Source organism: Phodopus roborovskii, unplaced genomic scaffold (assembly GCF_943737965.1).
Source record: "Phodopus roborovskii unplaced genomic scaffold, PHOROB, whole genome shotgun sequence".
NCBI classification, from domain to species: Eukaryota; Metazoa; Chordata; class Mammalia; order Rodentia; family Cricetidae; genus Phodopus; species Phodopus roborovskii.
Genome location: NW_026126588.1, coordinates 26,331,834 through 26,345,268, shown reverse-complemented (window position 1 = coordinate 26,345,268; position 13,435 = coordinate 26,331,834). Strand labels below are relative to the sequence as shown.

The following is a 13,435-nucleotide window of genomic DNA, read 5'->3' as shown; positions in this document are numbered from 1 at the left end:
AACTGACCATAGAATTTCTTTATTCAAATGACTCAATGGCTCAGAAGAAGAAGAAGACTCAGAAGAAATGGACACTGTAAATTGAGTTGGAATGATGAAGAAAGACTTTGATGGAGCTAGGGATATTGACTATTTAAATTCTGATGATATTCTCTGCCAGTAGAAACAGCCTATCCAGTCACTTGTAGACTGCATTGCTTAGGCGTGGGGTGGGGGATGATAGCCCCTACATCACTTCAGGCAGCCAACTTGGGAAGCAATGATTCTTCCAAGTACCCACCCCATGACCATTATTGTTTTAGACTAATAGTTACATTATCAGAGCTCCAGGCCCCAGAATGTAAACTATATGTGCCTCCATGAAAAGGTGTGTTAAACTTAAAAAACAAAACAAACAAAAAACAACAGAAACACTTTTTTCATAATTTTTCCAAGCAAAATTCTAGGAACAGGTACAGGATAAGTACTAAGGGTATAGATCAATGGTAGGAAGAACATGAAGTTGGAGCAGGATGAAAATGTTGACAGTAATTTACCATGTACAGTGAATATAATGGTTTGGAGAATTAGCAGTATGTTTGTTTGGCTGAAACATGGGCCAAAAGATGTATTTAACAAGAGTGCATTACAAATGTCAGAACGTTTCTGGGTAAATGCTATAGTGATGCTTAAGAAGCTCAAAATGATTTCTTTAACAGTCCTCAGTTCATATGACATATTAGACAATTATTCCTAACTAATGAGTCCTTCAGAATGATAAGAAATATTTTTTATTCTTTATAAACTAACTAGGTGTTTTGTTACAGTATTGTACAACAGACAAGATAGTTGTTAAGAAAGACAGTTATCCTTCAATTTATGCCCAGTGCTTACTTCTTATTCTCTTTGCTTTTCTTTTTTACTTTCTTATGTGGAAATCCTGTTCTTGTGTATGTCTATTCATGAGTTTTGGCACTAAGAGACAAGACAACTGTAGGCTAGCCTAAGCACATTAAAGTACATGGTTGTGTAGTAGGTGTCAATAAGAATAATTACATGATATGACAGAAATCTTTCTGTATAGGGTTTGGTTAAATTTTGATGAAATCGTATTATAGGACCTACATAATTGGGCAACCTCTCAGGAATAGAGGAAAGGCATTACATATTTTTAACATGAGGCACAAATGACTAAAACATGTTGTCAGAAAATCTAGCCCCAGTCCCATTGCTCTCAGATCTCTGTGCGGAAAGTAATAGTGCTCCCTGCCATCTTCTTCCGGTAGTCTTCATCAAAATCTTCACTTTGTGCCACAGTAAAGTAGTTCTTCCAGTCTCCTGGCATCCCTGAAACAAAGTAAAATCTCATGGATTATTGCAGGTACAGAAGGGGGAATGATTTTATACCCCTAGGACCTGCACCAAGATAACTGGTATACAAGCCACCTCTCCAACTCTACAACTATTAGCAAAGTAAGACAGGTAGCATATGACATCAGTGGAAAATGTAAGTTGACTATCGGACCACCTCAGGATGTCAATCTTACCTACCTTTCCTCATGAAAGGGGAAATAGAGTGGTCCATGATGCTACTGGGTAGAGTGGTATAGTTGGCCATTGGGTTTTGCTTCATTACATCAAAGGAGGTATGATAGATGATTTTATTTAGAACTTCTTCTGATATGTCTTTTTCCAGGAATTTTACTATCTTCTCAATTTCCCTCTTTGGATCCTGTATGTGGAACAGTTATTGTATAAATAATTTTGATTTTCTATGAGAGATGCTGTTTAGTCAGTATAGACAATATTTGGAAAAGGATGTGTTGAGGTACCAATTGAACTTTATCTTAAGTAGTTTTTGTGCAGAGCACTGACAGCTCCAGGTTCTACCCCTTCCAGGAGAGTAACTTGTATCAGGGGACAGAATCTCCACAGACAGTACCTGGAACCTTGGGAGAAGAACTATGGCATATCCTGTGTGAAGATCATATGAAACAGAGCTATGTTGGTTTGTGTGACTAACTTTGGTCTATTTACTATAACAGCCAGAAAAATTGGATTGTGAGTTATCAGAAGTCTAATAAGATAATGGATAAAAGTTATCTAGTTGACTCAGGGATGTGAACCCTTATAGCTTGCCTCATTCTGATAAAAGGCAAGGAGGTAATCTTGTGGTTAAATTTACACAGGACTTCTTGGCTTTGGTATGGGAGGTGGATTTGTAACTTGAGCACACTGACCCACAGGATTTGAGAATAGACCTGTGATCTACTCATTCACAGTGAAACAAAGAGTCAGTCAGTGCCCCTCTCTATGTATCTAATCCTGCCAGTGTTCACATGGACTAGACCTCAGTTAATGATGGACTTCAGGGGTGAGGAAAGGTGAGAAGGAACCTAAACATTTTTAATACAACTATGTTCACTCTATAATTACGACTGAATAAATCTCCATAGTCACTTTGTGAGATCGACAACAAACCATTTTGTAGATAATGAAACATGGCTCAGGGTGTCAGACTCTAATCTGTTGATTTGACTATAGAACTTCTGTTTTCTTTGGAGGAAAGATAAAATTTAGAGATTGTCTTCAAGGGCCTTCTGCAGGCAAGCTCACATCCCAGGGTGTCATTGGGATATTTGGATCTGAGGATTAGGGAAGACCCAATGGAGATCACTCTGTCCTCACCTCTTTCATATCTTCATAGAAGAGGTAGAGAATATGGTGTTGGTCTTTCACATCCCACCATCCCTTTACATGGTCATACCAGGAGCCCCATAGCACTGAGGAGGAAAGAGATAGACTGTCATTGTCACCTTAAAACTCATCAAATGAGGTTGGCTGTGCTAAATAAAAGAGGACAACTAATATATATAAACAAAATGCAAAGATCCTGAACAGAATTCTTACTTGCAGAAGACTTTTTTTACACACACAAGAATTTCTCAGTTCTCTTCCCCATGCCTTACTAGATGTATGCTCCTTCTATCCCCACCCAATTTTGTGTCTTTTTATTCCCATCAAGGCCAATTTGTACTACACAAATATTCTCAAATGTGTTGTCTTTCACCAGAGAATGGTAAACTTATCAGAGGCTATACTCTTAGAGAAAACTGACCCTTTCTGTTTCATCAGCTAACATTCCCCAATAGGTCATTTGTTATGGGAAGAATTTTGTGCCCAATTCTTGTCTCTATGCTAGAATTTGGTATGACTTGGTCTTTCACAGGGCTTATGAATCCTCTCAGTACTGGAGTACATGTCAAGCTCCTCTGCTGTGGCCAAAAAGGTACAGTTCCCTTGTAGTCATGCACTACTTCCTCTTCCTTTTATAAGAGTATTGAGAGAAATAATAAGTACATTCTGAGTTCCTTGTTTTTTGCTCCCATCATTCAACTTTCTCTTTTCTGAAGGATTGAATTATGGTTGAGTTCAAAAGTTTTACTTTTTCTTATATTATCACATGACACATAGATCAATGCTAAGGCGTGTGTGTGTGTGTGTGTGTGTGTGTGTGTGTGTGTGTGTGTGTGTGGTATTACTTCCTCATACTATGATTTTGAATAGACTTTGGAAAAGCTCTTACTACCAGGTATCTGGACAGCTTTGCTGTATGATGGTGAGTGGTAAGAAGTATGCTATTCATCTTTTGCTGGCTCTGCCCAGCAAGTGGAACTCAGCTTATAGTTGGATTTTGTCCAAAGAGGCAGTGAAAGGCTTTTGGGAACAGGAGAATGGTGAATTTATTTCCTTGTTGTACTTCATGTTGACTCACTGTGGTTGACTGCTGCCACTGTCAAGGCTTTAAATTCCCATTAACGTTCCCTATGATAGCTTCAGGGGCTACTGCATCCCATAACCTCTACTAGTCCTTGATGGCTTCCCCCAAATTGTGCTCACTTCTGTCAATAGTCTTTGTAAATATCTTCAGGGATGACCTAGTCAAAGTGTATCATCTACTTCCTTGAAAGACCTAAAGGGTTGCAAATATCTACTGAGAACCTTGTCTGTCATCAGCATGTGGGTTAGGAAATAGAAGGGCACAGTTTTCTTTCACTCACCTTTCCCAGCTTTGAATGTTTCAACATACTCTTCCCATGTACCAGGGTCAGGAAGCATCTTATTCATTCTTGAGAAATGGTAGTAAGATACCAGGCAGTCCTTGGCATTTCTGGCCACATAGATAATCTAGGTTTGTCCAGCAAAGGTAGTGTTAGGCAGAGAGGAAATAAGACAGAAAAATATCAGTATTCAATATGGACACTGTGTTCTTTGAAAGTATTTTTGCATATTGTAGGCTAACATATTGGAGGTCTTGGGGTGTGGATGTGTTTTTATGATCAACATGACCACCTTTTGTAATATGCTCACACAAACCATTCTAATTTTAGCTGTAATCTTAACATTATTATTAAGTATATCCTTATATTCTTTTTCTATCTTAAAGGTGTAGTGGTTTGTATAATAAGTATTGCTGTTACCCTAGGCTAGCCTGGGGAATAAGGGAGCTACCTGTGGTGCCTTGGTCCAGTCATAACAAAAAGCAGACCGTGTGCCTTATAAATAACAGAAACTAATTTTTCACAGTTCTGGAGTCTGGGGAATTAAGATAAAGAAGCCAGCAGATTCCTTGTCTGGGAGAAGGCCCACTTCCTCACAGATGGCCATCTTTAATTAATGTCCCAATCCCATTCATGAGGCCCCACTTTCCTAACATTATCACTAAAGACCCACCTCCAAATCCCATCACCTTGGAAGTTAAAATTTCAATATATGAACTTGGAGAATAGAGCATTTAGACAAGTCCTCCCTAGCTTTTAATTAGCTAAGAGTCTAAATGGGATGCAGGATGGGAGAAGCTAAAGCTGTGAGCCAGCCGATGCCTTCTCTATAAGATAAACACCAACCTCACAGATGAATTGTTTCTCCTGCTTTTCATCCTCTTTGTGGCAGTGTTAAGCCCCCTGGCTTAGAGAGATTAATAAGGGAATCTTTGTATAAGGAGGGCACTTTGAATAAGGAAGACAATGGTATGAACTAACAAAGAAGAGGTGATTCCTTGTCTATTATCTGTCCCCTTCCTTTTCTTACATCCTGGCTCCCATTCTATCATGTGTAGCTGTATGTGTTTGCAGCAGTTTTGGAGAGGAAGATATTGTTAAAGTTGGATGTGATATGAGTAGCATTCCACAAATGGCCAGCTGTAGACTATCTCCAGGGTAGTGCTACAAGGAAGTACTGCAGACATTTCAGAGATGGGGGTTAAAGGGAGATCCTTAGGACATTGGGGTTATATGCTCCAAAGATACTGTGGATCTTTTCCTTCCCTCTCTCTCCTTACCGGTTCCCCTAGCTCCCTCTCCCCCACTCTCCCTGTCTTTCATTTCTACTTTGAGATTCAATTCCTCTCTTTGGACTCCACTCCCACCATGATGTTACTCTTACTTGAGGCTAAGCAACAGCACTACCTAATCTTGGAATTGAACCCCCAGAATCAGGAACCAAAACAAACCTCCCCTTCCTTCATCACTAGCTTGTGTCAGGTATTTTGCTGTAAGCAGCACTGCAAAGTCTCTTGTCATAATCATATTCATGTTTCCTCAAGCACTTAGGTCTAGTGCCTCACTCCCTTGTTTTTCTTCTGGTGAATTACCAGAATGTGTGCTTTTCCACCTGTATTTCCTCCAAAACTCTCAGTCCTGAATGAGTGTTTCTCTGCTCCCTTCCTTACCAATGGATTTCTATCCAATGTTCACAAAAGCACTTATGAACCTAGAAAGTATGTGGCAACTACAGTCTCACTATAATACACACACACACACACACACACACACACACACACACACACACACACACGATCATTGCAGAGGCTCATGTATACCAAACAAGTGCTTTCTGAAGCTTTTGTAAAATTTTAAGTGGAAGTTCTTATTAGCCACGTGGGCACCATATGTTATGAATAAGGATTTTCCCTGCCGGTTTGGACCCACTGTGGTGCCAGCCACAAATAACATACAGAGACTCTATATTTGATATAACTCTGTTGGCCAGTTACTTGTTTCTTATCTGCTAGCTCTGTCTTAATTATTAACACATTTTTATTAATCTAAGTATTTTCACATGGTCTCATCTTACCGGAAAGAGGGCCTGGACCTCTGTTGTCTCCAGTCTCCACTTGCTAACTCCTCCCTCCTCCTTCCTCTTTCCTCCTTGTTTCCTAGTCCCTCCTATCTTCCTTTCCTATTGGCCAACAGTGCTTTATTCATTAACCAATAAGAGAAACATATTTATAGAATGACATCTCCCATCAACCCAAGAGGCTAGGCACAGGGAATATATACGAGAGTGATTACAATAAGGAATCCAAAGTCAAATATGATTTCTAAGAATTGGATAATTTATACTAGTTTCTTGTTGGTGCTATAATAAATTATCGAGCATAGAGTGACTAAAAACAATTATATGTATCATCTTAGAGTCCTGGAGGCCATTTTTCAGTGGGCTAAAGTGAAGCTGTCAGCAGGACTGGTTCCATTCTTTGACTCTAAAGGAAAATTCATTTCCTTATTGCTTCTAACTTTGGTCATCACCTGCATTTCTTGGCTGCTGACTCTTTCCTAGAATCACTCTTTCTTCTTTCTTTGGTTGTTACACCTCCTATTTCTACTTGCTTCTTTTATAATGACTTCTAGTGAAATCCAGGCCCCAGATAATTTAGGATGTTCACTACATCATAATCCCACCTGCAAGACCTATTTGGGAATAGTAACATTCCCAAGTTCTGTTGACTAGGATACAGATAGTGAGCAGCCACATCATAAAATGTAAAGTGTAGACAAAGCTCTTTGAAGTTTTTTACTGCTCACATCTAAGTGGATAAAGGGAGGGGCTGCATATAGAAAGTCTGCAGTGTTTGGAAGACTGATTTTTACCAAAAGGTGTTAGTGTTATGATTAAGCAGTTGTTTGCATCTCTTCTGACATCAGATCTGCAAGGTTTGGCAATAATATGTTACAGCAACATTGAAAGTCTGCAAAGAGAAAGCCATAGCTTTCTTGCATAAAGAATGGAATCTACCCCTGGATGGGAAACATGCCATTTCTTTCTCTCTTAAGAGTTAATCCAGCTCCTAAATTAATCCAGGATTTAAGATTCACTTAAGTCAGATGGGCACTGGTGGAACACACCTTTAATCCCAGAACTTGGGAGGTGGAGGCAGGTGGATCTTTGTGAGTTCAAGGCCAGCGTGGTACACAGAATAAGTTCCAGGGCAGCCAGAGCTTTTACATAGTAAAACCTGTCTTGGAAAAAAATAAATAAATAAAATTATGGGTCTTCAGCAGCATTGTATTATGAAGGAAGGTATCTATCTGTGGGAATTTGTGAGAAACCAGGGCTGCCTGCCGGCCCCCCCTCCGGCCACCCCCCTTCGCACTTCCCCTCCTCTCTCTCTTTCTCTCTCTCTCTCTCTAACCTTATTTCATTTGGTGAGCTGGCAGGGACCCATGACCATGGCAGCTTTTATAGGGAAAACATTATTTAATTGTGGCAGCTTACAGTGTCAGAGGTTCAGTCCATTATTGTTATGGCAGAGAGCATGGTGACATACAGGCAGACATAGTGATGGAGAAGTAGCTGATAGTTGAGAGTCCTATATCTTTCAGGCAGCAGGAAGTTGACTGGGTTGCAGGATAGTATCCTGAACATAGGATACCTCAAAACCTGTCCCCACAGTAATACACTTCCTGCAACAAGACCATGCCCCTCCAACAAAGCCATATCTCCTAATACTCCCTATGAGGCAGGAAAAGTCCTCTGATAGTTAGTTGGCTTTAGCAGGATTCTTGATTGAATATCAAGCTTGATTGAGTATCACCTGGGGCTGCAGTGTCAGATTCTGTGTTTTCAGAATCCTCCAGGTACCGTCTTTGAAGGACACCAAAGATCCCCAAGTTCACTGTCTTGTTCTACTTTTCCCATGCAGGTTACCCCAGATAGACTGCACTCTTGTTTAAGTTCTTCTTGGCCCCTGTTTCATAAAGGTTCCAAATTATAAGTCCACCTTCAAGGAACTTTGTTTCATTGATTTCTCTCTTTTAGCATGGGTTAGCTGGCACATAAGAAAACTTCCAATGGTATCCAGAAATCATATTCTGAAGGAAAGGTGGGTACAGAAAGGAGTGTGTGGGCCTTGAGTTAATGATACTACCCACCTTATAGTTTCCACTGGTTGTTTCTGTTTTAATAAATAAAACTGGGCTGTTCTTACCTTTGAGTTTTCTTTCCAGAAGGAAGGTGGCAGCATCTGAACAGGCAGATGAGTCTTCAGGGTTCGAGGTGAAGGCATTTTGTTAGCCAGATCCAGACCTAGGAAATAAGACCACACTGTTTAGCCAGATGTTTCTCCCCACCTATGTGGGTCCAGTGTTGTATTAAATCTTGAAATTGTATTGGCTAAATTATTGACTCTGTGGATATATATATATATATATATATATATATATATATATATATAGAGAGAGAGAGAGAGAGAGAGAGAGAGAGAGAGAGAGAGAGAGCCTATGTCTCCCTCCCTCCTGATAGCAGATTTCCAGTTCATCCAAAAGAATCCTACAGAAAATTGGATGTAACTACATCCTGAACAGGGCCCCTTAGTGATGGTTACCTATTACTATTTACTTAAACTTAGTTCCTATGTCAGGAATTTGAACATGGACTGTGGAAAGGGGTTGTCATTTATTGTATAGTAGACTCTGAACTATAGTTGTGCCATCTTGTAGAAGTGTTCCTGAGAATACTTAGTGCTACAACTGTTGGGTAACACCGCTCTCTGAACTAGCCATAAATTTCTATACAATGTGTCCCTGACCTCAGTCTATAAGAAATTCCTGACCACTCAACTGTTGTCTCTCTACTTCTGTGAACAATGCTTGCTCGGCATAGCTGTCCGTGGGTGCTTTCTATGTATGTCACAACTGAAGTTTTGCCTATAAAAACCTTAACAAATTGGACATTGTAACTGTTTCCCACCACTCCATCTAGACTAGTCCCACTGGTGGTAGATAAAGGTTCCATATAATTTGACTTATTTGGGCCTCTCAGGTGTTTTGTTTAAAACCCCATAACATTAGGAGGTCCCCATAACATTAGGAGGTCCCAACAAAACTCCTGAGAAGACCTCTGGCACCAAAGATGGGTACCTCCTAGGAGAGGGTAAAGGGTATTGGTCTTAGGGAAGCCACTGAGAGGATGTTCTTCAGCCCCAGGAATTGATTACCTCCCACCAACTTGCCTCCTAAAATTTTTTAAGGAGTCTACCTGCATACCTGTATTCGGGAATCTCTAGAGGTAACATAGACCTAGGCTTCAAGTTTCTGGTAAGTCTGGAGAGCCAATCAGGGGGCTTGTGGAAAAAGTTAGCAATAGTGTCTGAATCCCTGAGTCCAGGTTGTGGACAGGACAGCATCACAAATCCTCAGGATATGGATTGTCTTGGTGTCTAATAATCTGTGACCTGTGTTTGTTGGCTTCATTTCCATTTTCTCTGTTCCTTGCCTATGTTGTTTCTATGCCTCATTAGTCATTTTCAATTATAGGTAGACATGAAAAACAACCTCATTCATGTTCTCAATATCTACCTTGGAATGCATGTTACAAAACTTTACAATAGGTTTCAGAACTTGAGAATCAGAGTGTGCAGTCGATTTCTGCAAGAGAACTCTCTGTTCACTTTTCAAATTTGATTGGTCAACTTCTGGTGTGGGATGGACTGATATGGTGTCACTCAACATTGAAGTTGCTGCCAGGGCCTATCATTTTTGGAAGACCAGGATCAGTTTCCCTACATTTGAGCATGGTTGGATATCCTGGAAACATATCCTTCCTGGATGCTAGAGTAAAACAAACATGGAACCCAGAAGGTGTTAGTTAGCAGTGCAGGAGAAAAGCCTTCCCCAAATCTCAGAGGATCCCTGACCCTGAGTTTTCACAGCCATCCTATCCCCTGAACCAACTGTCCCTGATTCTGTCCTCAGCTTTCCCCTCATCCACAGTGGGTCCTTCTATACCCTACCTCCCCACTCTCAGTAGTATCCAGAGTTTCCTTCCCCTGGCTCACTTATCTTCACGGCACCCAGGTATAGACCAACTCCTATCCCAGTTCCCTCTTAAGGGAAGCCACAGGTGAGTGATGTGGCTCCATTTATGGTCCATGTTCCCTTTTCCACCAGTGATCTTTATAACTGGAAAATCAAAAGTTGTCTTTCTCTGATAAACCCCAACGTTCAATTTCTTTCTTTGGACACTGCTTCACACTCAACAGCCTAACTGGGGTGACTGCCAACAATTCTAAACTCTCTTATGCCTCAGCTGAGAGAGACAGAGGATCAGAAGGGAAACAAGGAAATCCATAGCCTTTGAGGACACCTTGATCCTGGACCTTCTACCAGAACCTCAACACTGAACACAGTAAGAGGACTCTATGCCTGTTGCTGGATTCTGATGAATGTTTTCCACAATTATGCATGGGAGCCCACAGATGTGTGTAATGTTAGTAAAGTTTTACAAGGACCTGCTGAAACTCCTGCTATAATTTTTGGAGAGGCTATTAGAAGCCTGAGAAACCTCTATACCCACTGATCTGGAAGCCCCAGCAAACAACTGCACATCTTTAAGCCCAGAACTCTGGAGGCAGACTCAGGCAGATCTCTGAGTTCAAGGGTCTCTGAATTCAAGGTCAGCCTGGCCTGCAGAGTGAGTTCCAAGACTACACAAGGCTCTGCTGCTTCTTCCAGGAAGAGCGGGTATTTAATTTTCAGACTTTGGTGATGTACATGCTCTAAACTAAGTCCATTGCCTCTATTGAGCTGACACATACATTGCACTCTAGATGCTTGCCACCAAGTCATGCATTGTTAGGAAAGGAATTGCATGGGCTGCCCTGGGCTGCTTCCACTCTCTGTTTCCATTTGAAAGTGCTTTCTAGAAGGAAGACTCTAGCAATGATTTCCCCTGGGGTTAAAACTGCTGCACAGTGATCACAGTCTGCTGCATCCCAGTTGGTAGAACATACCTGAGTTCAGGGGTGGAGGCAAAGTCCACTCGAGGAAAGGGTGGCGGTCAAAAGTGTTTGCCCGCTGGCACTTTTGCACATCCCCATCATTTTGGATCATGTCCACAATTTCCTGTGTCCAGGTAGTACCTAGAAGCATCTATTATTTTCAGTTCTACTTACTCAATGGCACAACTCAATTCTATTTAATCAATCACACATATATAGTCAGCTACATTCAGATTTTCTGGGTTCTGGGTAGAATCAACACACTTGTTACATTCTCCGCACACTCTGTATATGTTCCCATTTTAGTTAGGCAATTAGCAACATGAGTCAAAGGTCACAGTTTTCAGTCTTTCTTGCACCAGGATCCAATCACTGCTGTTGGAGTCTCTGTTCCTCTCAGATAAGCCCAATACGTGGGGCATACACACAACCAAAAGGAAGGCCAGAATGGGGGAGGGGGATTTGCTGGGGGGGCACAGGAAGGTGCTTACTTACTGCTGAAGAGCCAGAGAAGCTCAACTGAGTAGAACTATGGCAGCTTTTGGCATGAAGAGTGGAGGTAAGAATAATAGAATATTGCCTGCCCTAAGAAGAAAGTATCCTTGGGAGGGGACCAATGCAGGCGTGTTCCCCATCTGGAAGTACATGTAGGGTTCATGGGAGGCTGAGCTGTGCTGAGAGAAAAGCTTCAATTCAGTTAGAGAGAGAGGAGAGGGGGAAAGAGAGATAGAGTGCATATTTATGAGTGGGACCATTGCACAGAGAATCTTGCATGATTTTCAAGGTGGACTAAACCAAATTTTCTGCTCTAAAGAGAAGTGCAGGTTTAAGTTCAGATACAGGGAGTGAAGGGACCTTAGCTGGAAAGCCACATGTCCAGTAAAAACCAGACTGAAATGGAGAACTCGGATCAACTCTAAGCTCAATATTGGTCCATGAGCATCAAGGGTGGAGATGACAACCAATATGGAGCTCAGTGCCCAGGGATAGAAAAAGTTCCAGAGCCTTTGATGGGAGACTCTTTTCTGAAATCCAGATGTATCTTGTTGTCATAAGTCCCTCTGGCTAAGTCAAATGCCCAAACTGTTAACTTCATCACATTGTGTGGGATGATGAAAACAAATGGGGGTGGGGTTGGGAGATGCTAGTCATTCACTGCTGTCCTCCAACGGGGAGGGGGGGTGCTGCTCCTTAGTGCTCCCCTCTGCTCAGGCCCATGCCATTTTTTGTCTTTCTGACTCTTTCCATTCCCTAGGATCTAGTAACTGGTATCTTCCTCTCCTTCAATGGGTGTGCCTGGGATCTCAGCACTGCCACCCAGCTGCAAGTGCTCAATTCCATGCCAATCTAGGTCACTAAAAGGAGTAGTTTAGGTGCTAGAAAAGTGAATAGAGCTGGGCGTTGGTGTACATGCCTTTAATCCCAGCACTCAGGAGGCAGAGGCAGGCAGATCTCTGTGAGTTCAAGGCCAGCCTGATCTACAGAGTTAGTTCCAGGACAGGCTCTAAAGCAATACAGAGAATACAGAGAAACCCTGTCTCAAAAATAAATAAATAAATAGAGAAAAGTGGCTTGCTGATGGGATTTTCCCTAAGAATTTACATTTTTATTTCCCAGGGCAAGCCAGGGTCTGTGCTTTTAGACACTTTGTGATTTCACTAAGTCTTTGGGGGACTTCGATGTTTGGTCCATTTCTGCCTTTCTTTCAAGAGTCCTTGCCTCCACCCCCAGGACTCACCTGGCTAAGCCCTACACCTTCCTAGTTTTAATCAGGATACCCATATCAGAAAACACTTGCTCTGTGTGAGTGGCTTTGCTTACTAGCCCTTGCACTCACCTGCTTTTGCATAGGTTGCAATGAGGAGGTCATCAGGTTTTGCTTGGAAGTTCCAGATCTTGTCCCAGTTATCACTTATCATCTTGGACATGAGGATCCCATTCACTTCCTTAGATTCTGGCCTCAGGTGTTGTTCCTCCAGGTGGAGGTTTTTCATTTCTTCCAAGGACATCTTAGAATGGGGACTGGACAGATGCTGTAGGAAGGTGAATTTATGTTACTTCTAATACTTGAACTTAACTTTGAACGTGATTCTCTCTGGTGGTCAGAAGAGTGACTAGCATGGTTTGTGTTTTTTTTTTTTTTTTTTTTTTTTTAGTAAGAAAAGTAAAATCGTGGACACGTGGGATATTTGAAATAGCTTAGTTTGAATAAACAAACATCTCTAGGGAACAGCTACCAGAAAGAAGGATAACTCTGGAGGAATCTTCCATTTTACATTGGCTCCTTGGAGACATGTATGATGATTCATTATTTATGATTTAATAAAGATTGCCTGAAGTATCACAAAGCAAAGCCAGCCACATTAGTTAGCCATAAAAGCTAGTTAGTGGTGGCAC

The 13,435-nt window shown here is 41.4% G+C and overlaps 1 protein-coding gene across 1 annotated transcript; it reads right to left on the bottom strand.

The window, feature by feature from the left end:
* Positions 1 to 1,213: 1,213 nt before the first annotated feature.
* Positions 1,214 to 13,053, bottom strand: LOC127236675 (sulfotransferase 1C1). The gene is made up of 7 exons (XM_051204426.1): positions 12,876 to 13,053; positions 11,051 to 11,179; positions 8,249 to 8,346; positions 4,041 to 4,167; positions 2,668 to 2,762; positions 1,531 to 1,711; positions 1,214 to 1,326 (listed from the first exon to the last, which is right to left on the bottom strand). The coding sequence occupies exons 1-7, from the start codon at positions 13,045 to 13,047 to the stop codon at positions 1,214 to 1,216; spliced, it is 915 nt and encodes a 304-aa protein (XP_051060383.1). The 5' UTR covers positions 13,048 to 13,053.
* Positions 13,054 to 13,435: the final 382 nt, after the last annotated feature.

Excerpts from the sequence above, each read along its gene's own strand:
- LOC127236675 (XM_051204426.1), bottom strand. The coding sequence starts at position 13,047 with ATGTCCTTGGAAGAAATGAAAAACCTCCACCTGGAGGAACAACACCTG. Across the intron at positions 4,168-8,248 it reads TCTGGAAAGAAAACTCAAAG|ATTATCTATGTGGCCAGAAA; the intron begins GTAAGAACAGCC and ends GGACAAACCTAG. Across the intron at positions 1,712-2,667 it reads TCTATGAAGATATGAAAGAG|GATCCAAAGAGGGAAATTGA; the intron begins GTGAGGACAGAG and ends TTCCACATACAG.